This window comes from Schistocerca serialis, chromosome 11 (genome assembly GCF_023864345.2).
Source record: "Schistocerca serialis cubense isolate TAMUIC-IGC-003099 chromosome 11, iqSchSeri2.2, whole genome shotgun sequence".
Lineage (NCBI taxonomy): Eukaryota > Metazoa > Arthropoda > Insecta > Orthoptera > Acrididae > Schistocerca > Schistocerca serialis.
In genome coordinates, this window is record NC_064648.1 from 118,844,538 (window position 1) to 118,871,738 (window position 27,201).

Consider the following 27,201-nt stretch of genomic DNA (forward strand, 5'->3'; position numbering starts at 1 on the left):
GGAGGGGGGAGAGGGTGGGAGGGGGGAGAGGGTGGGAGGGGGGAGAGGGGAGGAGGGGGGAGAGGGTGGGAGGGGGGAGAGGGGAGGAGGGGAGGAGGGGGGAGAGGGGAGGAGGGGGGAGAGGGGAGGAGGGGGGAGAGGGGAGGAGGGGGGAGAGGGGAGGAGGGGGGAGAGGGGAGGAGGGGGGAGAGGGGAGGAGGGGGGAGAGGGGAGGAGGGGGGAGAGGGGAGGAGGGGGAGAGGGGAGGAGGGGGGAGAGGGGAGGAGAGGGGAGAGGGGAGGAGGGGGGAGAGGGGGGGAGAGGGGAGGAGGGGGGAGAGGGGAGGAGGGGGGAGAGGGGAGGAGGGGGGAGAGGGGAGGAGGGGGGAGAGGGGAGGAGGGGGGAGAGGGGAGGAGGGGGGAGAGGGGAGGAGGGGGGAGAGGGGAGGAGGGGGAGGAGGGGGAGAGGGGGAGGGGGGAGAGGGGGGAGGGGGGGAGAGGGGGGAGGGGGGGAGAGCGGGGGAGAGGGAGAGGGGGGAGAGGGGCGTGAGGGGGGAGAGGGGGGTGAGGGGGGAGGGAGGCATCTTAATAGGGTGCCAAAGAATACATTTCCACATCAAGTGCTCTGATGTAAATGCCAATGAAGGAGAGATACAGAAAGACAGTTACACAGACTGAGTAGCATGTGGAATCGCAAAGAGCAAGAGCAGTTAACAATAGACTTATACAACACAAAAGAAAAGCAGTCAGTCATGGTGAAAAGCCTCACCCTGGACGTCCCCCTGTGGGTCACGGTAGTACCACTTGTCACTGCCGGGCGGGACGGACGTGGGTGGGGGCACGCCCGTACGGTGGTCCTCGTCCTCCATGAGCTTCGCCACCAGGTCGTCCGCCACCTCGCGCATTCGCTCCATCTCCTCGTCGGGCCTGCTCGAGCTCCTCTCCCTCTCCCTGCCCCTGTCAGACGGGGCGATCGAAGGTGCCGGCGGCGGCGGCGGAGGCGTCTGCTTTTCCGTGGCAGTACGACGCGACTCGACATCCTCGGTGCCACCAGATCGATCTGTGCTCCTCGATGTTACACTCCTGTGATAAATTGAAAAGACATTGTAGCAGTGGGCAAAACTGAACAATATCATCTTTTGTGTTTCTTTTAATGCTAAAAGATTTTATTTTGGGAAAAAGATAATTCTGATACTAAGAAGAAATACTCTGCAGCAGTGGAGCAGCCTGTGCACTGTTCGGAGAGTTCTCAACAGACTGACGGTACGTTTACACTGCAGCCTCTCCACCCACCAAGCGCATCGCCGACAGCACCGCAGAGATTAAATGAGACCACCAAGTCAGACTGGTGGACAGTGCCTGGTGAGGATACAGAGCTGGTCAGTGTTTTAAGCAGTAACCGTCAGTGGACATTCAGAAACTTGAACTGTGACTGGCTACTTTGAGATCACTCTAGCTGTGCCACTGCCAAGGGGACGGCTTCTTATTTGTGCAGTTCCCCAGGCACTATTAAACCATGCCTACACTCGTACACTGCAAACCACTGTGTGGCACAAGCGACAAATGGAGCTTCCCACAGTAACACACCTTAGGGTTTCTAGCCATCCCACTTGTGTACTGATCACGGGAAAGATGACTTCTCACACACCTCTAAATTCACTGTAATTAATTCGCCATCTCTATAGGAGCAATATGTAGGGCGCTGTAGAATATTTCTATGGTGCACACTTAGGACTAGATGGCGAGGTAAAATAAGGAACAACCATCTCACTGAGCACTTTTCTCACCAGGAACTGTGATGAAATGAAGAAACAAGTATTGATACATTCCTATGCATTTTGTAAATACAACAAAGTGGGTTATTATTTTGATTTTCTAATTATGCTCATAAGGAAACTATGATATTTATTAAAAGGCATATGAGAAACAATTTAAATCCAGTACTATGGTATGAATAACCACACAATCCAAGGTACAGTAAAGCAACAGTGTAACGTAACAGTCGTGACACTTCATCTCATTTCTGTTACCTGCAGTGACAACAGCACCCCAAGCAGACAGAAGCGACACTTCTGGACGGGATATCGGTGTGTGGAAATGCTAACATTTCTACTGATTTATAATACAGTTTTTACAGTAGGGAGTACATGTAATGCCGTAAAAATCGACAGCAGAAAAATGACACCACATTTGTCAGTCTTTGGTTTCCTAAGGAAACTCCTGAAGGTATGAAACAACAGATTACAGGACAGTTTTAATAACAAAAAATTACCAGTAAACACCAGATCTGACTTTCTGCAGAAAGACACCATATATCGACCCAACAAAGCAAAATATTGTTTGCTACACTTTCAGCTAAATCAGCCAATGTGGAACATAGGAAACCTACAAGGAATGTAATACCTATACGATTTAACTTACCAAATGAACCACTACACCTGTAGCTTAAGGGAAAACCACTCTGATGTAATAATTCGTCAAAAGCAATACAACTGTTTCCCAACCCAGAAGTAATGAATTCCATAATTATAGCTAAATCAGAGCCACAAATGGCAAGAATCTTCGACATATTCGGTTTTGATGTGAAAGTAATTAGTTACAAAAATACCTGTATATTAGAATGTTGAGTGAAGTGTGAGAATCATTTGAATTATTAGACTCCATAAATTTTTTTAAGTGCCAAGAAAAGTGCCTATGCAACAACAATAAGACAACAGCAGAAATTTATGCTGTGGAAGAAGGCAACAGTTTGTCGATCAGAAGAATGGTGTCAATCCCAACATAAAATACTAGGGTCACTCCAAAGGAAATGCACACTCTTTTTTTTTAAATCCATCTTTCATTCTACACGTTTAAAAGTTCTACAGTGTGCAGATAGATCCTTTAGGAACAATATTTTCATTTCTCCACATAATTTCCATCTTGGAACCAGCGCCTGTATACCCGCACGGTAAAATCCTGGACAAACCTGTTGGAGCCACTGTTTGGCAGTGTGCACAAGGGAGTCATCATCTTCAAATCTTGTTCCACAAAGAGTGTCTTTCAGTTTCCCAAAGAGATGATAGTCACATGGAGCCAGCTCAGGACTATAAGGCGGTTGTTTCAGTGTTGACCATCCAAGTTTTATGATCGGTTCCATGGTTTTTTGACTGACATGTGGCCGTGCACTGTTGTCCAACAACAAAACATCCTGCTTTTGCCGATGTGGTCGAACATGACTCAGTTGAGCTTGAAGTTTCTTCGGTGTTGTCACATATGGATCAGAATTTACAGTGATTCCACTTGGCATGATGTCCATAAGCAAGAGTCCTTTGGAATCGAAAAACACCATAGCCATAACTTTCCAAGCAGGTGGTGTGGTTTTGATTTCCCCCCCACTACCTACAGTCTCAATTGGAGCAGCTGAGGCCCTGCGTCCAGAGAAAATGATTACAGCAAGAGAGAGACTGCAAACGCTTTCTGGCGCCACCGAAGGACGACGACTTGTGAATCGACACAGGAGGCCAGGCCGGCTGCTTTCTGCCATACTGTGGGGCAATGAGCGGCAACTTATGATGTGTGCTACAGAAACACGGACCGACACTGACGTTCCGGCCTACCCCCAACATACGAGATATGCTGCGCCCTGTTCAAGACGACACAGCTCTTCGTGTGCCGAATGTGTACGGTGTACCTTGCAAGTGCGGAAGCATCTATATAGGCCAGACAACTGAAAACACGAGACTCTTGGTTGATGTGTCAACATACTGGGATTCCATTATAAAAGAGGCAGCTGAGATTAGAATGAACAACAACAATTTTTACAGAGACCATACGTACACACTTAGTTGGCATGGGGTTGGGCTTTGGATGTCTAAACAGTGTAATGACAAATGCTTGATGCTTGGAGGAACACAGAAGTGGAAGGTTTCAAATGTGATGTCAGCCCCTCATGTCACCTGACGTCACTTGGTCCCACAGTGGACCAGAGCTTTCAATATATATTATTTTGTATCTTGTTATAATTTTCTTGCTTACAACTTTTGGATACTAGACAACATTATTACAGCAGAGTACAAACTGATCTAGAACTTTCTCCACAAAATGTTTCTAAGCTTACCTTTTACTTATTGTGTGTGGCCTCTTTTGAAACACTCTACCCTACATTTGATACACTGCACCCAATGTGCTTTCCACTTCCAGAAGCAGTTTTGGTACGTCTCTTGCTAGATCGCAGAAACCACCGTCTGCGAATGTTCCTTTATCTCATCTATCGTTGGAATTTTCATCCTTTCAACGGGATTTTCAACTTTGGAAATAAAAAAAATAAAAGTCTGCAGGGCCAGGTCTGGAGGGTCCGCTTGTTTTATTTTAGGGTGCAAAAATAATTAAGGTCATATATACTCATGTCAGAACCGTACAACACGAAGACGAAAAAGGAGTTAAAAGCGACTACACGTTGAGCATAATTGATGGAAGTAAAGACAGCTAAAACCTCGAACTTTCTCTTGGAGAAAAGTCCATAAAACACGCCAGGGATACAACGGAGGTCCTGAACTACAGATTAAATGTCCTTCACCATATTGCTACGATGGATAAGAAGTAAAATATGGTCGACAGGCCACGCATCCCATCAGGAAACAGTAAACCATCAATGGCTGACAGACAATGAGCACAAAGTAGTGGGGAATCACCACTTAACAAATGACGATGGATAAAATTACAGTGCCCAATAAGCAAACTAACTAATATGATCTCCTCGCAGCAAAAGGAGCGAGAGGAGGTCGGCGAAGTCACTGGGAGAGGTTTAATTCCCCAGAGCTTGTGCCAATGAAGGGAATACAAGTGGTAATGCCAAAATGACACAACCTGCTGACAGACAGAAACACATAGATCACCGAGGGAATGGAAGAACTAGCATGTCAAGGTATGAGGATTGCATGAACACCAGCATACCCCCATTTCCATCAGTACTGAAAAATTTCTGTATTTGATATCATCTTCAAACTGTCAGTTTAGCAACACAGCTTCTCACATGTGATGTCATATTTGAAGAACAAACTGTACAGTTACTTCAGATAACTGCAAGAGCATTTCACAGTGATAAACTGCACAGTTCCCTCCAATAACCCCACATTGTCTGTCACCAGAATTTCAATTTGTTAGCCTCATTACCTCCACTTAGAAAAAGATGTGCTTTTGAATTTTATTAAAAGCTTCTGGAATATTTATGAACTCTGGGATACAGAATGAGTTTGAAATCCCAGCTGTGTCAAAAAAAGTGGCTATCTACAATGTTTTAATTTAAAAACTTAAATTTTTGGGGGCTATGATGCTGCAGTGAAGAAAGTAACTTTTGATCCTCTTTTCAGAAAGAAGTTCAACACTGCGGCAACCACCAACAAATTGCAGTTCCTCTTTTTTCTATTCCCCATTGCCACTTTACAATCATGAACATGAAAGCATTGAGAGAACTGAGGGGAAAACTGTAGCCTACAGCTTTAGTGCAGATAAAGTGTCCAAATTTTCACTCAAACGGATAACTGCACAATTAAACTGAAGTAATGTACATAACTTTAAACAATGAAACACAAACAATGACGATGGCACAAAATCTTATTTATCTGCCGCGTTGATGAGTTTAATGTTTTGACCATCTTCAACATTGCAAATAATTGTCAACTTTTGCTGTTTAATCTTAAGCTTTTCATCTGGCAGTCACAGGAAGACTAACTGTCACAGTATATAATTCAACATTCACATAACTAACATAATGCCATCTATCTGAGTGTTACGATATGATAGCAAAGTATTCTGGGCCACCAGAGCACGTGACCTGTGTGTGGAAGTCAACGCCTGTTCAAATCTAGCAGCAGTAATAAAAAAACTACTGTGAATTACAAATGATTTCTCCAATACCAATTTCATGCAACTTATTCGAATACGTTAGGAATTTGGTCATGACTGGTTTTTAGTTTTCTGCTTAATATTTATTCCTTAAAAGTGGACTACTACTCAGAGCAGAGTTCATTAAAACCAAATTTCTGGAACATTGTTCTTATGGCAATTTCAGTGTGACCGACAGAAATATTCATTAAAAGTTGGAATTCCTTAAAATTAGGTTCATTAATAAAGAGTTCTACTGTACAAAAAACATTATGTACAGAAATTTGTTGTAAGAAAAATACATTATAATTACCAAATAAAGTTATCAACCAGAAACTTCATATGGAGCGAGTGACATTTTGAATTAACTAACATCATTGATTTAATGTCTTAGTTTGACTTCGAACCACAATTTCTCAAAATGTTTTAATGGTGCATCCTACTAAACCAGATCTGTCACATCTCAATGTGCTACAACAATGCAAAAGATCACAGCAAAAACACTCTTAACCATTGGGTGTGATAGCTTACAAGGTCTCTTTACAACTACTCCATTACACACACTCTTCTTTGCTGCTTCTACCACTGGAATATATTTTATATGTGCCGCCCCCACCTTTGTTTTCCTTTCTAGCAGTAAAGCAGGTTTCCAATCGCTTACCTTGGCGAATCGCTGCCAGTAGAAGCACTCTTGGTCACCTCCTGCATTGGTCGAATGTGCCGCTCTGCCGGGTCTCCAATACCATTCTGTGATGCCGACCGCGACACTCCCGGTGGGACAGTGTCACGCTGCGTGAGTGGTGACCCGGCCCTCTTGCCGGGATCTCCCGACAGAGCAGAATGGCGTTGCCCACGAGCAGTACTGTGACCTCCACTACCGTCCTGCGACAACAAGAACTATACACAATATAGTAACGATATTCTTGTTGCAACAAACAACAAGCAAACACTGACATCTTGAAAAATCTCTGCCAAGTCAGAATGGTTATGCAACTACGTAATGAAGTTACTTTTAATTATTTCAAGAAATTGGACAGAGAACAGAAAGAAAAAAGTAACAACACTTCACTAGAAGGCCAGAGGAATGTACACACAAACACACACACACACACACACACACACACACAATAGGGACAATGATTACGGAAAAATAGTTCCATAAGTAACTGTGTTAGAAATGAAGATGCCATTCTCTTCTTCCAAAATCCAATTATTTTTCTGCATTTATCGATTACATATTACACAGCAAACATCTTTTTATTACTCATAAAAAACAGAAATTCACAAGAACTTTTTAGATACTTCTCTGCCTCATCAATGTCCTCTTAATTTGAGCAGAATTCTCTTGCTTTGAGTCATTCATGCCCATTTAAGAAAAAGAAGAAACTGCATGCAGCCAGGCCAACTACATAAGAAGGAAGATTTACAGTTTTAACATCCAACTGACCTTGCCGTTGGTGGGAAGGCTTCCATGCCTCAGCAATGCAGATAGCCGTACTGTAGGTGCAACCACAACGGAGGGGTATCTGTTGAGAGGCCAGACAAACGTGTGGTTCCTGAAGAGGGGGCAGCAGCCTTTACAATAATTGCAGGGCCAACTGTCTGGATGACTGACTGATTTGGCCTCGTAACATTAACCAAAACAGCCTTGCTGTACTGGTACTGTGAAAGGTTGAAAGCAAGGGGAAACTACAGCCATAATTTTTCACAAGGACATGCAGCTTTACTGTATGAAGAGGATATAAAATGTAGACTGGCAATGGCCAGGAAAGTGTTTCTGAAGAAGAGAAATTTGTTAACATCGAGTATAGATTTAAGTGTCAGGAAGTCGTTTCTGAAAGTATTTGTATGGAGTGTAGCCATGTATGGAAGTGAAATATGGACGATAAATAGTTTAGACAAAAAGAGAATAGAAGTTTTCGAAATGTGGTACTACAGAAGAATGCTGAAAATTAGATGGGTAGACGACGTAGCTAATTAGGTGATACTGAATAGAATTGGGGAGAAGAGAAATTTGTGGCACAACTCAACTAGAAGAAGGGATCAGTTGGTAGGACGTGTTCCCAGGCATCAAGGGATCAGAATTTTGGTATTGGAGGGCAGCGTGGAGGGTAAAAATCGCAGAGGGAGACCAAGAGATGAATACACTAAGCAGATTCAGAAGGATGTAGGTTGCAGTAGGTACTGGGAGATGAAGAAGTTTGCACAGGATAGAGTAGCATGGAGAGCTGCATCCAACCAGTCTCTGGACTGAAGACCACAACAACAAACAACATCCCATTGACAGCACAATTGTGTGAGAGAGAGAGCAACAGCTCAAATTATGATACAGGGGAGAAAGAAACTGGTCATCTGTTCTCGAAAGGAGCCGTCATGGCATTCACCTGGAGTGATTTTGGGAAATCATGGAAAACTGCTGCCCAGTCCAAGTCTGCTAACCACTGCAACACCTCCCTCGGTCCCAGCAAACACGACAGGGTGGCAGCAATTCATAATGAAGCTCATGTGTTGACACCTCCAAAAGAGACGTGCAGGCACAATGCAATAGTGATATGGCCCTTTCTCCACTTCCAAACAGTCACATTTCTTTGATTTACTTGTTGTACTGGTACCGTATCTACTTGTACAACTGTCCACCATTTATACTTAGTACTGTCTTAAAGAATTGCATCTCTGACCTTTTGAGTGAGTTCTTTGTAACCACATCTACTTGGTGACATGGGCTATTGAAAACTGATGTTCAATCATCTGTAAACTCATTGAACCAGTATCTAACTGCTGTCCCAGATGGTGAAAGGTCACTACTAATAGCATGAAACTTCACTTTTATCTCACCATGTTTTTGCACGCAAAGGCAAAAACCAAATCGCTGAAGAATGCTGCATTTGGTAATCTCTGTGAAATTCATATTCGGCTTACTTAAATGGCTGCCAATTCTGAATTAACAAACACATCAGTGTCATTTTTGTTTTAGTGCCATCTAAAAGAGGGTAGCACATGGCGGTAATACCTACTTATGTTCGCAATAGCATCTTCATCGAACATAGATACTGACTGGTCTGAAGCAAAGGGACAGAACTCAAGATAATGTGACAAACTTTACCAAAGAGGGTAACATTACCTTTTTACAAGCACACAAAAGGAACCAGATAGTATTAAGACTCAAGAACATAAGAGAACAACAGCGAAATGCAAGTATTAATAAGATGCGTTTGACAAGAAAATAACAGAAAAACAAGATTCCCATGCATTAAATATCTTGCCTACAGTCAACTGTAATGAACAACTGTGCACTGTCACTAAACTTTGGACACTGGCACTCACACTCTTACCATTTGCACAAGCACAGGTAATGTCAGTTATTATAAAGTTTAATAATTCACTAGGTTGCTGCCAAGGTCAATGTTTATACATTATTTAATAGATTAATATAGTGATCCTTTTATATTTACAGAAGAAGCTTTGGCTACTGAGGTTTCATACAAATTTATTTTGAACAATCCCTATGGGTAGGGGATTGCAAAAGACGATTGCATTCAAATAGTTTCGAGATTTCCCGATACACCGAAGCGGTGGATACAGTGCCGACTTGATCAATCGTATGACATTTAAATAGCGGCACTAGCGTGAGGGACGTGCAAGAAACTGATGTACTAGGGATTACAACAATCTAACATGGTGCTTAAAAAATTCACAATTTTGTGAAGCACTGGAGGGAATAACATTAAATTTTATCAGCTTGTTAACTTCTGTTATATTTGAACAGGTCTGTAATACAAGTTCTGATACATACGGACACCATATACACATACTTACGGTGCTTTTTAAGTGAAGGTAACATTGAAAGGCAGAAAAACTACTACTTCAAAAACCATTACTTGATTCTAAACCCAAGTGAATATTTTATTTGTTTATGAGAAACTGTCAGTAAAAAGGTTATATACCAGTCATACTAAATCCTGATCCTGACATATGCATCCGAAACCTGGGTTATAAAAGGAAGAGATAAAAGCAAAGTACACGCTAGTGAGATGAAATTCTTGAGGAACAGTATTGGAGTGACAAAGATAGACAGGTTAAGAAATAAGAGGACCAGAGTGTTAATGAAGGTGGAACCATTATAGGAAGAGAGAGAGAAATCAAGGCTGAGATGGTATGGGCATGGAGGAGAAGAGGATACCAGGAGGATACACAAGATGAAACTGGAAGGAAAGACACCAAGAGGAAGGCCGAGAGAGAGATGACTGAAAGGAGTGGAGGAATGCGTCCAGAAGAAAGGAGAAGACGGGACCAAGGTGAAGATGGAGAGATGGTGGCAAACAGAAGACAATGGAGACGCTTATGTTCCAAACAGACCCAGACAGAGGCTGGAAACTGTCCAAGACGGTGATGATGATGATGATGATGAACTGTAATGATTTGCCAGTTGGGTTGCAAATGAGAATTCATCACTGTTCACATAGAAAAACGTTACCAGCTTTTAATCAGCTTTGGATCAAGCTGATAACATTCAGATGAAATGAGAAAGAAAATCCAGAATGTCTAAGAAACGAAATAAGTATCGCTAAACTGACTGCAATTGTTATCACAAGAATAAATTACTGCAGAAAGACCCATTTTGGAGATAGTATCAACAGGCATAACTAAATCTCTTGTTTGATAATTGTACTGAATCGTGATTGCAATCTTTTATTTATGTATTAGTTGTTGTTGTTGTTGTTACACATGATCTGCACCATGAAAGGTATTACCATCTACGTTTCGCTGCTGCTGAAGAACAGCATCACAGAACATTTAATGGGGCACCGTGAAAAACAAACTTGGCTGTGGGCGAGCAGAAGTTACATCTTGTTGCCAACCATGGGAATGTATACTGTATATTGGGTGACAATTATTGAACTACACAATCCAAGAGCGTGATAGCTTCTGATTGGTTTGCATTAGGACATCTCGTAACCTAAATCCGAATATCTGTAGTGACTTTTACATGTTGATAAAGTGTGTGCAAACCATAGTTTGCAACTAATTTATGTTTTTTTCCCCCTACAGTTCAATAATTATCGCCCTGTACTTTAGGTTTTTATGAACATCCACCACATTTAAACTGCAGTTTGCCTGAATCCATCGGCATTTGGAATCAAATTAACTTTACAATTGGACAAATACTCAACAACAGCACACACTTCTGCAGGATATGCTCAAAGTCTAGATAGGGGCCAGTTGCATACTTTCGTGTTTCATGCAGCAATATTGTTAATCCTCACCATGAGCTATGATGGGAACATTTGGGGGTGTGTCAGCTGTTGATTCTTCACAGCCATGAGAGAGCAGCAATGCTTTCAGGAAAAATAACAGCTATGTTCTCAGGTCGTACTGAAATCACAACATTTTTGGAAGAAACATCCAAATATCTGTGACAATGAAGATATAAATATCACAGCTACCCTGCTAGGAAGACGACGAAGAATAGTGATACCACAGTAGGTAAACAAAAAGGGCAGTGAAGATAAAAATTAATGTAAACAGTTTCTTTTTATTTTATTCCTCCTTGTATTATCAAAATGTAGACAATCAATAAATGACAGTTTATGTTAACTGTTTAGGAAGAGGAAGTTTGTAATTTTGATTAGTCAGAATATGTTTAAAAATAAGTTTTTCTCAAGGAACTACTTTATATAAAAGGGGGGGGGGTGTCTGGGGGTTGTCTTATATTCAAGGTCACCTTATAATTGGGTAAATATGGTAATTACATTTTGAGCTTTGGTAGATTAGAGTTTTAATACAATTATTTAGTATTTTTGTAAGAACTGACCCATCCAAACAAATTTCTTCTGATGCGGGCCAAAAATTAGCCACTCTTTGCCTACCACACTGTCCAAAGATCCTAACGAGATTAACTTCTGGACACTGCACATCCACTGGTCTTTGATACTTTTTGTTTTGTTATAATGTTACATGTCTGAAGGAAAAAGTATGGGCTATGTTAATTATGTCTATCAAGCAAACTTTGATATAGTTAAAAATATTATGTACAGGCATCAGTAAAATGAGAAGGGCTGAAATTTATATCAAGGCAATAACAAAGCCAACGGTAATACTTTTTTGTGTTAGCTACCTTCCAGAAAATAGTTAGCTATCCTCCAACGAAAAATATTGAAAGAGAGGCATAACAAGTATCATACTAATACGAATGGGAAGTATATAGTTCCCCTTTTCTCACCGACGAGTTAAGACAAGACTGTGTGCAGTGGGACTTACCTCGTCATCAGACAGGGGAGTTCCTCCGTGGAATGCCCCCGAAGCGTCAAAGCTACCCCTCGACTCGGTTGGCGTCTCTGTCGCCCTGCAACAAGCTCTTATTCAGTAAATAAGCCCTCGTAGCTATTTTTTTTCTCCCTACCATTCGACAAAGTTTCATTCTAATTAACACATTTCCAAGAACTTTAAACTGTGGCATTGTCACTGGGCTATAGTGATCACAATACTGTTATTAACATAAAAACTTACTTTTGCTTGAATTGCAAAGTATTTCTTTTAATATACAAGGCAATGCATTGTGCACAGGACCAGTTTGAGAACATTTTCTCACACAATGTTACTGCCCCCCCCCCCCCCCATGACAGTTGCTTTTTACTCATTTTATCAATGTTATTAATCCAATTATCCCTCTCCACTGCTGAAACGTAGCATTCCCACTTTCCTCATGATGGAGCTGCATTTGATTACTGGTCACAGCAGCAATTTAAACTGACATGCTTGTCAGTGAAATGGCTTCCAATAAAAATAACTGCACCATATGAGATGTATTATGTGTTTCACGACAAATGTTATAATTTTGTTTTATATCGGTTGTCCCTACTTAAGAGTTGTCAGGTACATTTTCCCCTGATCTTCTGGCAGATATTCTGCAATTTTGTTTTTGGAGTCAGCTCTTCACATCTTTTGTAGGGCACTCAGTGTTAAAAAAAAAGTGTCCATTTGGTGCTGCTGCCTAGTGGTGGCAGTCATTGCATGCCAAGGCGGTGTTGTTGCTGCTGGAGTACTGTCTGTTATTCTTGGTGTTGTACAGTCCCTCGTAACGCATGCCAGTAAAACGGGTACCACACTAAACTAACTTGGGGCCGTTCTATCAAACGGACATGTACAATTCCACTTCAAAAATAATTTTGTCTGTAAAGGAAAGACTCTTATTCGTCACACTAGGTGTCACATAAAGATGGGATGAGCAGTATTTGTTTGGGCTGACACTAGTTACACACTATAAAAACAAAATTGCAAATAACTGCCAAACACAGTGAGAAAATAAGACTGACAACTCTCAGGAGAGACAACCTGTATATACAGAATGTATCACAATTAACAGAGGGAAACAGATGTGAAAATATATGACAAAAGTAGCAAAAGTATTTCAGCATACATGGGTTCACAAATGCACTGTTTTGGAGATAACTGAGGATGTGTGGTTACCAGCTAGCACTGACTTCAGTATTGATTGATATAAATGTATATGAAATGTAAATTTTTCAATTAAGTTTCCATCTAACTGGGCTCAAATTGCAACCACGGCCTATCATACCTAGTACAATGATGGAGAACCTGGTATATACGAGGGCGGTTCAGAAAGTAACCTCCGATTGGTCACAGTGCGGGTTGTGGGGGGAGTAGCGACACCATCTGTGCGTTCACGCACTCAACAGGTCAGTCGGCATAAAGCCGTGGTCGAGTGAACGTCGTACCTGCGCTAGTTTAGTTTTTGTGGCAGTTTGAAATGTGTGCTGCAATAGAAAACCCCGCCAAATGTGAAGTGCGTGCTGTCATAAGGTTTTTTACAGCCAAAGGATATTCTGCAGCAGCTATTCATCGTGAGCTTTGTGCCGTGTACAGACCGAGAGTTATGAGTGAAGGAGTTGTCCGTGAATGGGTACGTTTATTTAAAAGTGGACGAGAAAACGTTCATGATGAAGAGAGGAGTGGTAGACCATCATTGGTGACTGACGAACTCGTTCAGACAGTTGATGCAAAAGTTCGTGAAAATCGACGTTTCTCAATGTCGGAGTTGTCTACTGGTTTTCCACAGATTTCTAAGACTCTCTTGTACGAGATAGTGACAGCAAGATTGGGTTACCGTAAGTTCTGTGCACGATGGGTGCCCAAAATTCTTACCGACCACCACAAAACTCAAAGAATGGCCTCTGCATTAGACTTTCTGTCACGTTGTGAGGACGAAGGAAACCCAAGTTAAACAGAATCGTGACCGGTGACGAAACCTGGATTAAGTACGTGAACCCTGAGACAAAAGAGCAATCAAAGATGTGGGCACATTCAAATTCGCCTACCAAACCAAGAAAAGCCTCGCAAGATTTTTCTGCCAGAAAACTGATTGCAACGGTGTTTTGGGATGCCAAAGGGGTGTTGTTGGTTGAATTCATGGAACGTGGTACGACCATTAATCAAGACGTGTACTGTGAAACAATAAAAAAGTTACGACGGGCTACACAGAACAAACGCCGTGGTATGCTGACTTCCGGTATCGTTTTTTTTGCACGATAACGCCCGTCCTCACTCTGCTCGCAGAACAACGGCCCTTCTTGAGTCCTTCAAGTGGGACGTTATCAACCATCCACCTTGCAGCCCAGACCTGGCGCTAAGTGATTATCACCTCTTCATGCATTTGAAGAAATGGCTCGGGTCACAGCGGTTTGATGACGACGAAGAGCTCAAAGATGCGGTCACAGGCTGGCTCCAGGCACAAGCGGGTGATTTTTATGCAGAAGGAATTTCAAAGCTTGTGAAGAGATACGATAAGTGCCTCAATCGCTATGGAGACTATGTAGAAAAATAGTGCAAAGATGTATATATTAAAATATTTTTATTTAGCTTGGTGTATTTTTTTAAATCAACCGGAGGTTACTTTCTGAACGGCTCTCGTACATCGTTGGGACACAAGCACATTTTGGAGTCGATGTACGATGACATCTAACATGTCAATACGGTTCAAGATGGGTAAGTGAAGTGGTATCTGTACCTCAGCCACCTAGATAACATGACTTCAACTACCCGAGTTTTCTGTCTGGAGTCACTTCAAAAGTGAGGTACACAGCACTCCCATTAATAGGACTCAAGAACTGGAGCAGTTAATTGTACCATCTTGTCAAGATTTACAAAATGATACAGGGATGTTTCAAAGCATTTTAAACACTGCGGACATGAATGTGAGGACGACACTTTGAATGAGACTTTTCACAGGTACTAGTGTACAGTAAATTTTAATGTGTAATGTGCTAAAGTAGTCGATATTGCATTACTTGTTACCCCTTAACTCACATTACTGTACTGTATGCTAAGAGGTGTTGTCTGCCCCTATGTTTAAACCAATATTTAAGGCAAAAATCACTTGAAAATTTGAATGTAAGTTATATAAATTTTATTTTTGCCATTATTTAAGTGTTGTTCAAAAACTCAATATTATGAAAGGGGTAATTACTATTCACCATATAGCAGAGATGCTAAGTTGCAGACAAGCACAACATAAAGACTGTAAGAAACTTAGTTTTCTGCCAACAAGACTTTCTTGTTGTGCCTATCTGCAACTCAGTATCTCTGCTATATGGTGAGTAGCAACTATCCTTTACGTGATATTGTCACATTCCATCCTGCGTTTTCCATTGTTTCATTTGGCTCAAATACTCCTTGCACTGAACAAATCCTAGAGTATTTTACTTTTGTCACACAAAATCCCACACTTCTGAATAGTTTTTTAATAGCACACATAAATGAACCGTGAGAGAAATGATTTTTACATTCTGAAAAAATATAGTACCTATCTAGCAAATAAATTTTCACGTAACACTAACTTCTATGACTCAAACTTGCATATAAAAATTGCACTCAATTGACATTCAAAGCTAGGATCTACATTTCTCTTTACTACAACTCACAAGGAAAGATCCATGTGGTGGAATAAACTTTTTGAAACCAATTTTATGGTGACGTATGTAAAGGTCCTGTGTATCATGCCCTGCAGCCGTTCACCCTGATGGGCCCTCATTTATGAGTAATTGACGAGAGGAGGGAATAAGTAAATAAATAAATACATTTCATCATTTCACATGACATACAATAGCTTTAAAAAAAGTAGGGTAGTGCAGACTGGTTGTCTAGTGTACTGGTTAGAGAATGGGCCTCGCTCGCAGAAGTTTGCAAGTTCAAATCTCACCAGGTGCGTTAAATTTAGTATATTTTAATCTTTTTCGAAATTACTTTGATCGTTACTCTTATTAAATTAATTTTGTTAAATGCAGTTATTTTTATTTATATTCCCTTGTCAATCACTTCAATCATTATACCAACTTTCTCATTTGCTCTCATTTTTCTCCCTATCGTTCTTTTTCCACTTGGACTTATTGTGAATATGAATTTAATTATATTTACTAATATATGGTTATAATAGAGGGAAACATTCCACGTAGGAAAAATATATCTAAAAACAAAGATGATGTGACTTACCAAATGAAAGTGCTGGCAGGTCGACAGACACACAAACAAACACAAACATACACACAAAATTCAAGCTTTCGCAACAAACTGCTGCCTCATCAGGTAAGAGGGAAGGAGAGGGAAAGACGAAAGGATGTGGGTTTTAAGGGAGAGGGTAAGGAGTCATTCCAATCCCGGGAGCGGAAAGACTTACCTTAGGGGGAAAAAAGGACGGGTATACACTCGCACACACACACATATCCATCCACATATATAGAGACACAAGCAGTACTTGTGTCTGTATATGTGTGGATGGATATGTGTGTGTGTGCGCGAGTGTATACCCGTCCTTTTTCCCCCTAAGGTAAGTCTTTCCGCTCCCGGGATTGGAATGACTCCTTACCCTCTCCCTTAAAACCCACTTCCTTTCGTCTTCCCCTCTCCTTCCCTCTTTCCTGATGAGGCAACAGTTTGTTGCGAAAGCTTGAATTTTGTGTGTATGTATGTGTTTGTTTGTGTGTCTGTCGAGCTGCCAGCACTTTCATTTGGTAAGTCACATCATCTTTGTTTTTAGATATAATTATATTTATTTATCTATTACAATACTTAGACTGAAAATACCAATCTATCAGTTAAAAATACAAAAGGTGAAAATCTTTTTATGCTTACTGTGAAATTGTGTCAAAATGTGTTTTTTGCAGTAAGATTTGCAGTTGTGTGTGGTAATTGTCATACAAACATTTCAAACAAATTCCTATTGCACTATGGATAAAATGATGCAGATGGAGATTTAAGCAAAAGAAGGGATAATAAGTAACATGATATCCAAGCAAAATGAGGAATTTAACTAAAGACTGTAATAACAGATGAAAATATAGGATGACAGGGACCAAAGTATTGGGTGACAAAAATGAAAGAAATTACATCATAATTAACAGATAAAATTAATTATAATCACATGATCAAAGATTCCAAATGGAAACAGAACAATGAGAGCAAATGAAAAAGATGGTACAATAATTAGCATGATGTCACTGATAAAAATTTGAAAACAAAAAAACTTAAAATATCTGTCAAGATTAGAACCCACAACCTTCTGCATGTGAGGCCCTTACCCTATCCATTACACTACAGAACCAGTCTTCAAAAAACTGCTTTTTTTTCAATCTACTGAGTGTCGTGCAAAATCCTGCAATTCTTTTTACATTGGTTACTCATTAACGAGACCACGAGGATGAATGGCTGCAGAGTATGAAACTTTGTATCTTAACCTATATCACCATGCAGATGGTTTCAAAAAGTCGATCTCACCACTGGGGATCTGTACTTGTCAGAACACATTCGATTTTACCCAAAATTTTTACATATTTTATTGGAGAAACACGAAGATGCCTATCACCATTGTCCTGAACTTCCTTCTCAATGATTAAATTTTACACGTTCCTATGAACACATTTTGCACTACACTGTAGAAAATGGGTACCCAACGTGTGTCAACGACATACAAAGAAGGTGACAATGCAACCGAGAATAAAACATGTAGGATTAGCAATTTAAGAAAGGTAGGGGGATATAGAAACTTTCCACCAGAACTTAGCTCAGTGCAAGTTCAAAAATTTCCATGTGGCCTGAAAGAGAACTTCATGCGTTAAGAACTAAGTTAGGCATTGGGTGAAATATGAACCCAATTAAGCAAGGGCTTAATTGACAAGTTTAAATTTTTAACACATTTATAATAACCAGAACAGTACTTCAGACTGAAGTCAGTGGCAACTCGTAACCACACATTTGCAATTATTCATGAATGGTTTGTTTGCAGGCTCATTTTGCTCACATTCTTTCACTTGTGCTAGTTTTCACTACTAATTATGATATGTTCTGTATACAGATATTGCACTTGAGGCCTGAGGTACCCCTCTCATCCCAAGCAGTCACTTGAGTTATTTGGTCTTAAATTGGTCCTGATTGTGTAACATTACAGATATACACTGAAGATCCAAAGAAACTGGTACACCTGTCTAATATCATGTAGGGTCCCCGTGACCACACACAAGTGCTGCAACATGACATGGCACGGACTTGACTGATGTCTGAAGTAGTGCTGGAGCACCATGAATCCTGCAGGGCTGACCATAAATCCATGTGAGTACGAGGGGGTCGAGATCTCTTCTGAACAGCATGTTGCACAGCATCCCAGATATGTCCAATAATGTTCATATTTGGAGAGTTTGGTGGCCAGCGGAAGTGTTTAAGCTCAGAAGAGTGTTCCTGGAGCCACTCAGTAGCAATTCCGTACTTTTGGAGTGTCGCATTGTCCTGCTGGAATTGCCCAAGTCTGTTGGAATGCACAATGGACATGAATAGGTGCAGGGTATCAGACAGGATGCTTACGTACATGTCACCAGTCAGAGTGTTCTCTAGACATATCAGGGGTCCCATATCAATCCAACAGCACACACCCAACACCATTACAGAGCCTCCAGCAGTTTTAATAGTTCCCCGCTGATATGCAGGGTCCATGGGTTCATGAGGTTGTCTCCATACATGTCTATTCACAAGATACAATTTGAAATGAGACTCATCTGATGAGGCAACATGTTTCCAGTCATCAAGAGGCTAATGTCGGTGTTTATGTGCCCAAGCGGGGCGTAAGCTTTGTGTTGTGCAGTCATCAAAGGTACACGAGTGGGCCTTTGGCTCCGAAAGCCCATATCGATGTTGTTTCATTAAATGGTTCACACACTGACACTTGCTGATGGCCGAGCACTGAAATCTGCAGCAATTTGCGGGAGTGTTGCACTTTTGTCACGTTGAATGATTTTCTTCAGTCGTCATTGGTCCCGTTCTTGCAGGATCTCTTTCCCGCTGCAGCGGTGTCAGAGATTTGATGTTTTACTGAATTCCCGATATTCACGGTACACTCGTGCAATGGTTGTATGGGAAAATCCCCACTTCATTGCTACCTCTGAGATGCTGTGTCCCATTGCTCAAGAGCTGACTATAACACCACGTTCAAACTCATTTAAATCTTGATAATCTGCCACTGTTGCAGCAGTAACTGATCTAACAACTGCATCAGACACTTGTTGTCTTATACAGGCATTGTCAATCACAGTGCCTGTTTATATACATCTCTGTATTTGAATACGCATGCCCACACAAGTTTCTTTGGCACTTCAGTGTAAAATGATTTGCTATGAATACACACATCAATGTGAACTGCAGTAAAATAAATATGATTTAGAATAAGACATCAAATGATTCTGAATATTTCTTCCAATCTCCTGAAAAATGTTTATTTTTGACAATTCATGCCTTTGCAATGAACTTGCCAACTGTGGTGATTGTATGCGATTTGGTATTGAATTCTTCCAAACAGTGCAAAGCTTTAAGCACCAGGTAATCTCACCCACCTATCAACATTGTCCCTGTAGATTGTGTAACTGTACACAGAAAAAACTCTACTAACAACTCTCTCTCAATTTACTAACATGTTAGTAGTGACATTTTTTATTATTATATATACAGTGGTAGACCCTGCTACTTTCTGGACACCCTATCTTAACAATTATTTTTGTCACACAGCATTTCATCTACATTGCTTCTACAGTAGTAAAGCAGTGTGCAGAGCAAAAGCTGGTATTTCTGTAGCAGCACGGCTCACCTAACATACCCAATGCACATGGGTATGAGGCTATTTAGTGCTGCTGTAATAGGCAATTTGATAAATTAAACCAACAGTCTGCCACATCAGAAATTATTAAGTCACTTTTTCCTGTGTTAGGCTGCACTTGTTACACACACTATCACACGTCCGTGAAACCATTTTTTTTTTGTCATTACCCATTTCATCTCCCAATAAATGTATGGACTCTACCCTTGTAACACGTCGAAGTCCGATTTCTTTTCTATATGTTTGTCTTAACTCTTTCCCTAGGCATTAAAGTTCAATAATTTCCAACTCACTTTACACCACCAGTGAAAGAAAATGATTTAGATTTTCTTCTATGATGGATCCCTTCAGAATTCTTTCTCTGTGTTAATATGAAATGAAAGCATCTGTCAAACATCACAATGACGAATGCATTGTTGAATGTACTTTCCTGGCCTCCGACAGATCACAAATATCACAGCATCTAAAATGGATAAGTGACACTGACAGTTAACATTTGTCACAATTCTTCTTGTTATTGAAGTTATAGATGGTTTGAATGTGTTAAAGACAAATGAACAAAAAAACGTGTTCTAATGATCAGAAAGTTACAGATAAGTCAGTAAACGGCGAATCTGCATTAAAACTTTTTAAGGATTATGGGATGGGCATACAAACACAGATACTTAATGAATAATAATGAAATATTGAAGTACACTATGCTTGTTGAAATATAGTTTCAGACTTTTACTTAAATTTCACAATCTGACTTATCTGAGGCGTCACACACTGTAAATACGCCCCCTCCCCCAAATAATTTCATTATGTGGGCCACAGAACACCCAGAACTTCATTCTGTATGTCACAAACTAATTCATCCACATTGCTTCTAATGTGTAAAGCAATGCACAGAGAAAAAGCTTTTCTTTTTGTAGCAGCACGGCTCACCTAACATACCCAGTTAACAAGGGCATGAGGCTATTTAGTGCTGCATAATAAGCAAAGTGATAAACATAAACACGTGGTTGTCATAGCTTGTTGTCATAGCGGTTGTCATAAGCTGCAGTACCTTTTAAATGTAAGAACTGTCTGTCTCAATGAGTCACATCTCGTTAACTGCATTTTGTTTCTATGACTGATTTTTTCCCCCCCCTCATACCAACATCCTGCATATCATCATATGCTGTTTCTACTGGCTTCCTAGCAATTTTTCTGTTTTCCATTTTGTACACAACTGCTCATGACAAAGGAACTTATTTAAAAGTCTTATTAATGTTTCAAAACAGGTTTTCACCTGCCAGAGACTATTTCAAGTTCACTGATGACAAACAAGATGTACACAAGACTCATTCTGATGCTGTCGCTGTTCATAAAATTATGGTCAATTTTAATACTTTGCAATATAGTCAATGCAGATAAATCTAAATTTTTTTTAATGAGGTTCATTTGCAAAGGAAAAACTCTTGCCACATATACGATTTTCATTATTTTATCAACCACATTTCTTAAACTTAAAGGCGCATTTATAAAAATATTCCAACGTATTTTGGACATTCATTCAGTACGGTAACACTTCTTGTTTTGGTATTTCGCTTAACAACCTTAACTTCCATTTTCAAGGCAAGTTGCTGGCAGAATTTAAACCACTTTACACAATACTGTGGAGTAAATGTGCGTGGTCAGAGATAACACGGTCAGTAAGAATGTCAGTCAGACAATACTTTATACATCTGAGAATAAAACAAAGCAAGCACAGATTCAGCATATCCACAGTGATTACGAATTATGTGGTCGATTATTACAGATGGCCATTGCGTGAAGTCTGGCATTGAAAAGTTGGAAAATAACTTCTCTGAGAGTGCAGACATGAAATGAGGAGTTTCCATATTTTTTTGAGCTGGCAACCCTCGACTTGGTTGAGCAGGTTGTCTGCCAATTCTATTTCCACAGTTCCCTTGACTACTCAAACCCAACAGGATTAGACTCTGGCCAATATCCCGACTTTCCCATGCTCAATGGAATGGCCAGTGGAAATACAATGTCCAGCCACTGCAGACATTGTGCTGTAGAAGGCAGTGCGTAACTGGCATTAGATGCATTGTTCTTATTCAGCACGTATTGTTTGTCCTATGTACCTTTTAACCTCCCCCCCCTCCTCCCTACACACACACACACACACACACACACACACACACACACACACACAAAAAAAAAAAAGAATTTCATATATCTGCCTTTTGTGAAAGATTATTTTCCACAGAACTTGACAGCTCTTTTTTCATGCTCCTCCTTGCACTTGGCTGCCATTTTCATTTGCGGATATCTCAATTTGGTTTTCGTACATCCGTTTTTACTGAATACCATTTACAATTTGCCCTGCACGCTGTCAGGGTGGATACTACATGAGTCCTGTATATTAAAGTTCTTAGTATGCTCCTTAGTTTGCGACGGCTGGGGGCAGGCAGACACCTGCAAGTATTAGTTGGTATGGGTGTGCTTCCAGAAAAACTGTTCCAATTTACAAGATACACAAATACTAGTTTCCTAAGATCAGAACTAAAGTTGTCAAGAATATCCTCTGACCTGTGTGACCCCCCCCCCCCTACACACACACACACACACACACACACACACACACACACACACACTAGAATGTAGCACTTCGCTTTCCTACCAACAAAACACATGACACACCCTACTTCTTGCAAATGTGTGCCTCTAGCTCATTTATACATGTCTCATCTATAATTTCACCTTAGCAGCATACCAGCGAACCCCTAATTCTTTAGAAGATCAAACTCCCATGCAGATATGAGCTGTACTGATTATTTCATAAATGCGTTATTGTGTTAAATATTTGCCTTTAAGCATTTATGTGAGAAAGTTTAAGAGAGGTTTGAAATTATACATAGAAGTTTGTTGCAAGTTGCTAAGCGTTCTCATTATGAAACGCTGGATGAATATGGACTGTGCAATTTGTCACACTCCATGGTGTATCTGGTACAGCAACCACAAAAGAAACACTCTAGGTTGCAGGGCCAACAATACTTTTATTGGCGCATTTTGCTCTTCTGGGGCGTCACAAGGGCGAAATATGTTAATAAAAGCATTGTTCCCCTGCAACTAAGACTGTTTTTCTTTTGGAATATAAATGCAGTAATTTTTGCTCCATTTTAAAAGCTAGCTTTTCACACATATCAAAAGTTTATGAAATCATAACCCCTGAACTACGTGCCGTACAATGACACTATTTTTCAGGTACATTAAGTGCTATACGCAGATACTGTATACAAAGTGTGTTGAAAACAATTGTAAGGAAGTGATAGATTAAAATGTCATGCCCGACTCTGAAGTCTGTTGCATGAACAGTGAGAACGTAGAAACAGGTAAGCTTCTGCCTTTCATTATTGTGTGTCAGTGAGATAAATATTTGAAATAATGTTAAAACATTGTTAGAAGTCGCTAAGGGCTCCGATTCTCAAATAATAGATGAATAAAACCCATATCAGTAATGTTGCCTCGATAAACACAGATTTTCTAACTGTCTTATACTCTTAAACTTTTAACGTAAGATTATACCTCTCAATGAATAGATTATGCCAGTATATCTAATTTTTGAAGTCGATCAATAATTACAATAAATATTATTGCCCCTACATTCCAAGTGATACCATGTTCTGGGACAGCATTTTAGTAATATAGTTCAACAATCTCATTTCTAATATATGGCTCTCAGGTATTTGCTATTTATTTATTGTGGGAGGCACAAGATATCTTTCTGATGGAACTGTGGCTAATTTGCAACGTAAATATTCATTTGATCTGCAAGAAAAGCCTTGACAGTTAAAGTTTGTACCAAGTAGTAAAATTATAGCTATTAACAATGGTTAGAGGTATTCAGTGAATAGCTCGACTTACCATTCAGGTAGTGGCCCAGACACGGAGTCGCTGTCCGTCCCGTGCGCCGCAGGGTGATTGTGGGCATGCGGCTGTGGATCCCAAGGCCTGTGCACGTGCGGGTGGGGACCGCGGGACGATACGTGGTCGTCGCCCCACGAGTTGCTGTTACTGCGTGGGACCGACCAGCCGCCCGTGTCCTTGTTAGGTTCCGAGTCCGAGCGCCAACTATTGCCACCGGTGCGACCTGCTGGCACATTGGAAACTGTTGAGTCTCTAAAGTGAGGAAGAAACTTGGAAAAACAAAAATTAAACGAATATGTTTTATGCCTCAGCTAACATGCAGAATATCTCGTGTAGAACAGTTACAGCTTTCAACACACATTATTTTTGTGTGTCTAAAAACAGCATATACCATACTGGCCCGAATATAATTCACACTTTATCCTCAAAATCTGGCCACAAGAAATTAATGTGTAGTTTATCTGGGCAACCCTACACATGGAAGCTACAAATATGGTGCTATTTTCTTATATATAAAAACAAAGATGAGGTGACTTACCGAACAAAAGCGCTGGCAGGTCGATAGATACACAAACAAACACAAACATACACACAAAATTCAAGCTTTCGCAACAAACTGTTGCCTCATCAGGAAAGAGGGAAGGAGAGGGGAAGACGAAAGGAAGTGGGTTTTAAGGGAGAGGGTAAGGAGTCATTCCAATCCCGGGAGCGGAAAGACTTACCTTTGGGGGAAAAAAGGACAGGTATACCCAAAGGTAAGTCTTTCCGCTCCCGGGATTGGAATGACTCCTTACCCTCTCCCTTAAAACCCACTTCCTTTCGTCTTCCCCTCTCCTTCCCTCTTTCCTGATGAGGCAACAGTTTGTTGCGAAAGCTTGAATTTTGTGTGTATGTTTGTGTTTGTTTGTGTATCTATCGACCTGCCAGCGCTTTTGTTCGGTAAGTCACCTCATCTTTGTTTTTATATATAATTTTTCCCACGTGGAATGTTTCCTTCCATTATATTGATATCATTAATTTGAATCCAACAATTACGTGTGCTATTTTCTTAGTTTTAAATAGAGCAACAATATGAAGTGGGTTTCAAAAGAGTCACAAATCAGGTAATAATATAAATGTCCCAAATGTTTTATTTTAGTAACGGTTATTACAGTGCTCATAGTTTCACCATTTTATGCAGCAGGACTAATACAGTTTTTAAATAGCTGAAGAGTAAAATTTAGTCTTAAGCAACGGAGTGGTATTGTCAAAAGAAAAACAACAACTAGCTTCAGGATTGGACACAATTTGGTGCAAAATTCAAATTCGCAATTATTCATTATGTGAGAAGTAAATCTAATAGAGATACTGGCAATGTGTTTGGATGAAGCTCCAATGCAACATCGGTTTTCAGTGGACACTAAGCTGAAAACTGCTGATTATTCAAGAAAATCAAACAGGGCTGACCAGTGGGTAATATCTTGCACTTGAAGGTAGCCCGGCACGCAAGTGAATTGTCTCAAAGTTGAACAATATTACCATGTTCGAGCATCACAGGCTTCGAGAAGTGCTGCACATCCGATGCCTCATGCAGTAATGAGAGTAGCAAACTTTGGGTTGAATGTGAAAAAATACTGATAGTGTACAGGAAACATCTGCAACGAAGTTAGCAATGATGACTGATCTGGTACTTCTGCATAATTCGTCTATATTACAACATTATAGCATGTGATTCAGTGTGACTGGCCATACATGTGCAACATCTAAGAATGTGGTCCTTCCCTGATGGGCTCAGTCTAATGGTTTGGTCTACTTTTACTCCATGCTTCATCCATGTGGTGAGTAACAAACTATCTGAATTCATATTCTAGTTATTCCATCCCGACTTTCCCATTTTTTAAATGGGTATATCACAAACGTGTCCTCACTTAGTTTCTGCCTCCTCTTCCTCTACAAATTAGAGTGTACAATATCTATTTGCACCAACTTGGTAAACGTGCAAGAGGTAAAATACACTGTATTGCTGACATTGTGGTTCCAAAAAAATAACATACTGTAACTTTTTATCAATATAAATACACTCTAAATATTTCACAACTGTTTCATGGTGTTGCTTCATGAAAGTCAAGCAAATATTTTAGTTGATCTATTGTCAACATGCTACCAATAGTCACTGTTCACCTGCAAGGAAAATGAAATACAATAACAATATGAAAGACACGGTAGCCAGTAGCGAAAGTTTGTCACACAGCAAAATCACAAACAATGTTAATGCAGATTTGAATAGGGCTTGATAAATATGTCTGTGGGATTCCTTTGGACATGGCAATGTGTGCAGAAACATCCATACACATTCCCACAATTGCTGTTCCCACGATGAGCACACAACCTCAATAATTGATACCATAGGTTGCCGGCTTATTTTAGTGGGGTCAACTTTGACTTCACAAATTATTTATTTCCACTAATTGTATATGTTGTAATAGCCTCAAAAGCTAATAACCTCAATAAGGCAAAAGATTTGTCAGTAGTGTTTGCAAAAATATGTAATCTTTACACTTTCTGTTAACTATCGTATCATTGGATGCATGATCTTAGTAACAAAAACAGCGTGACAAAATCATCGTATTTCCCCCCCCCCCCCCCCCCCCCCCCCACAAACAACAAATACATTTGCTTCAACATACATATTATCACATCTTCCACTTTTCAAAACTATAGTATCTACTGGAACCATAAAATGTCTCACCCGACAGGGACTCAGTACATATTACTTACACATTTCACAAAATAAAAACAAAAATCCTTGGTTAAAAAACAAATAGAAAAAAATATCACACATGGTTTGGTCAAGCAGAACCAAACTAATAAATAACAGATGACTTTTGGCAGAGCTTGATTAAGGTGTCTGAGGGATTCCTTTGGATACGGCAATGTGTGCACAAACATCCATACACATTCCCACAATTGCTGTTCCCACATTGAGCACACAACCTCAGTAATTGATACTACAGATTGCCGGCTTTAGAATGTGGGGTTAATATCAAAATACTGGCACAGAAACTTTCAATCAATACACAATTTACATATCATATTTTCAGCACTGACGAGTTCTTGAACATGACGATTTATGGCGTAGGAAAAAGTAGAAATAAAAATTAGACTTAACCAACTTATATGATGCTATTGCTATCACTTCTGAGGATAACATTCCACACGCAATGGGAGCTGGAGCAGGTTTTAAAGATACTCATGGTAGCCACAAATTACAGATATAATCAGTGAAGTTTTCCAAATCTGTGAGATATATTACAGACAAAATTGTGGCAA

The 27,201-nt window shown here is 40.3% G+C and overlaps 1 protein-coding gene across 8 annotated transcripts in view; it reads right to left on the reverse strand.

Annotated features, from left to right (window-relative positions):
* LOC126426669 (GRB10-interacting GYF protein 2) overlaps positions 1-27,201 on the reverse strand; it is a 169,766-nt gene that overhangs the window by 108,993 nt on the left and 33,572 nt on the right. For 6 of the 8 annotated variants that reach the window (XM_050088555.1, XM_050088557.1, XM_050088558.1 and 3 more), the window contains 4 exons: positions 23,890-24,118; positions 12,102-12,186; positions 6,505-6,740; positions 748-1,061 (listed from right to left, as the gene is read on the reverse strand). In XM_050088555.1, coding sequence (XP_049944512.1) covers positions 748-1,061; positions 6,505-6,740; positions 12,102-12,186; positions 23,890-24,118 — 864 coding nt within the window. The remainder of the gene's footprint in view (positions 1-747; positions 1,062-6,504; positions 6,741-12,101; positions 12,187-23,889; positions 24,119-27,201) is intronic. The other 2 variants (XM_050088556.1, XM_050088559.1) reach the window with 2 other exon arrangements.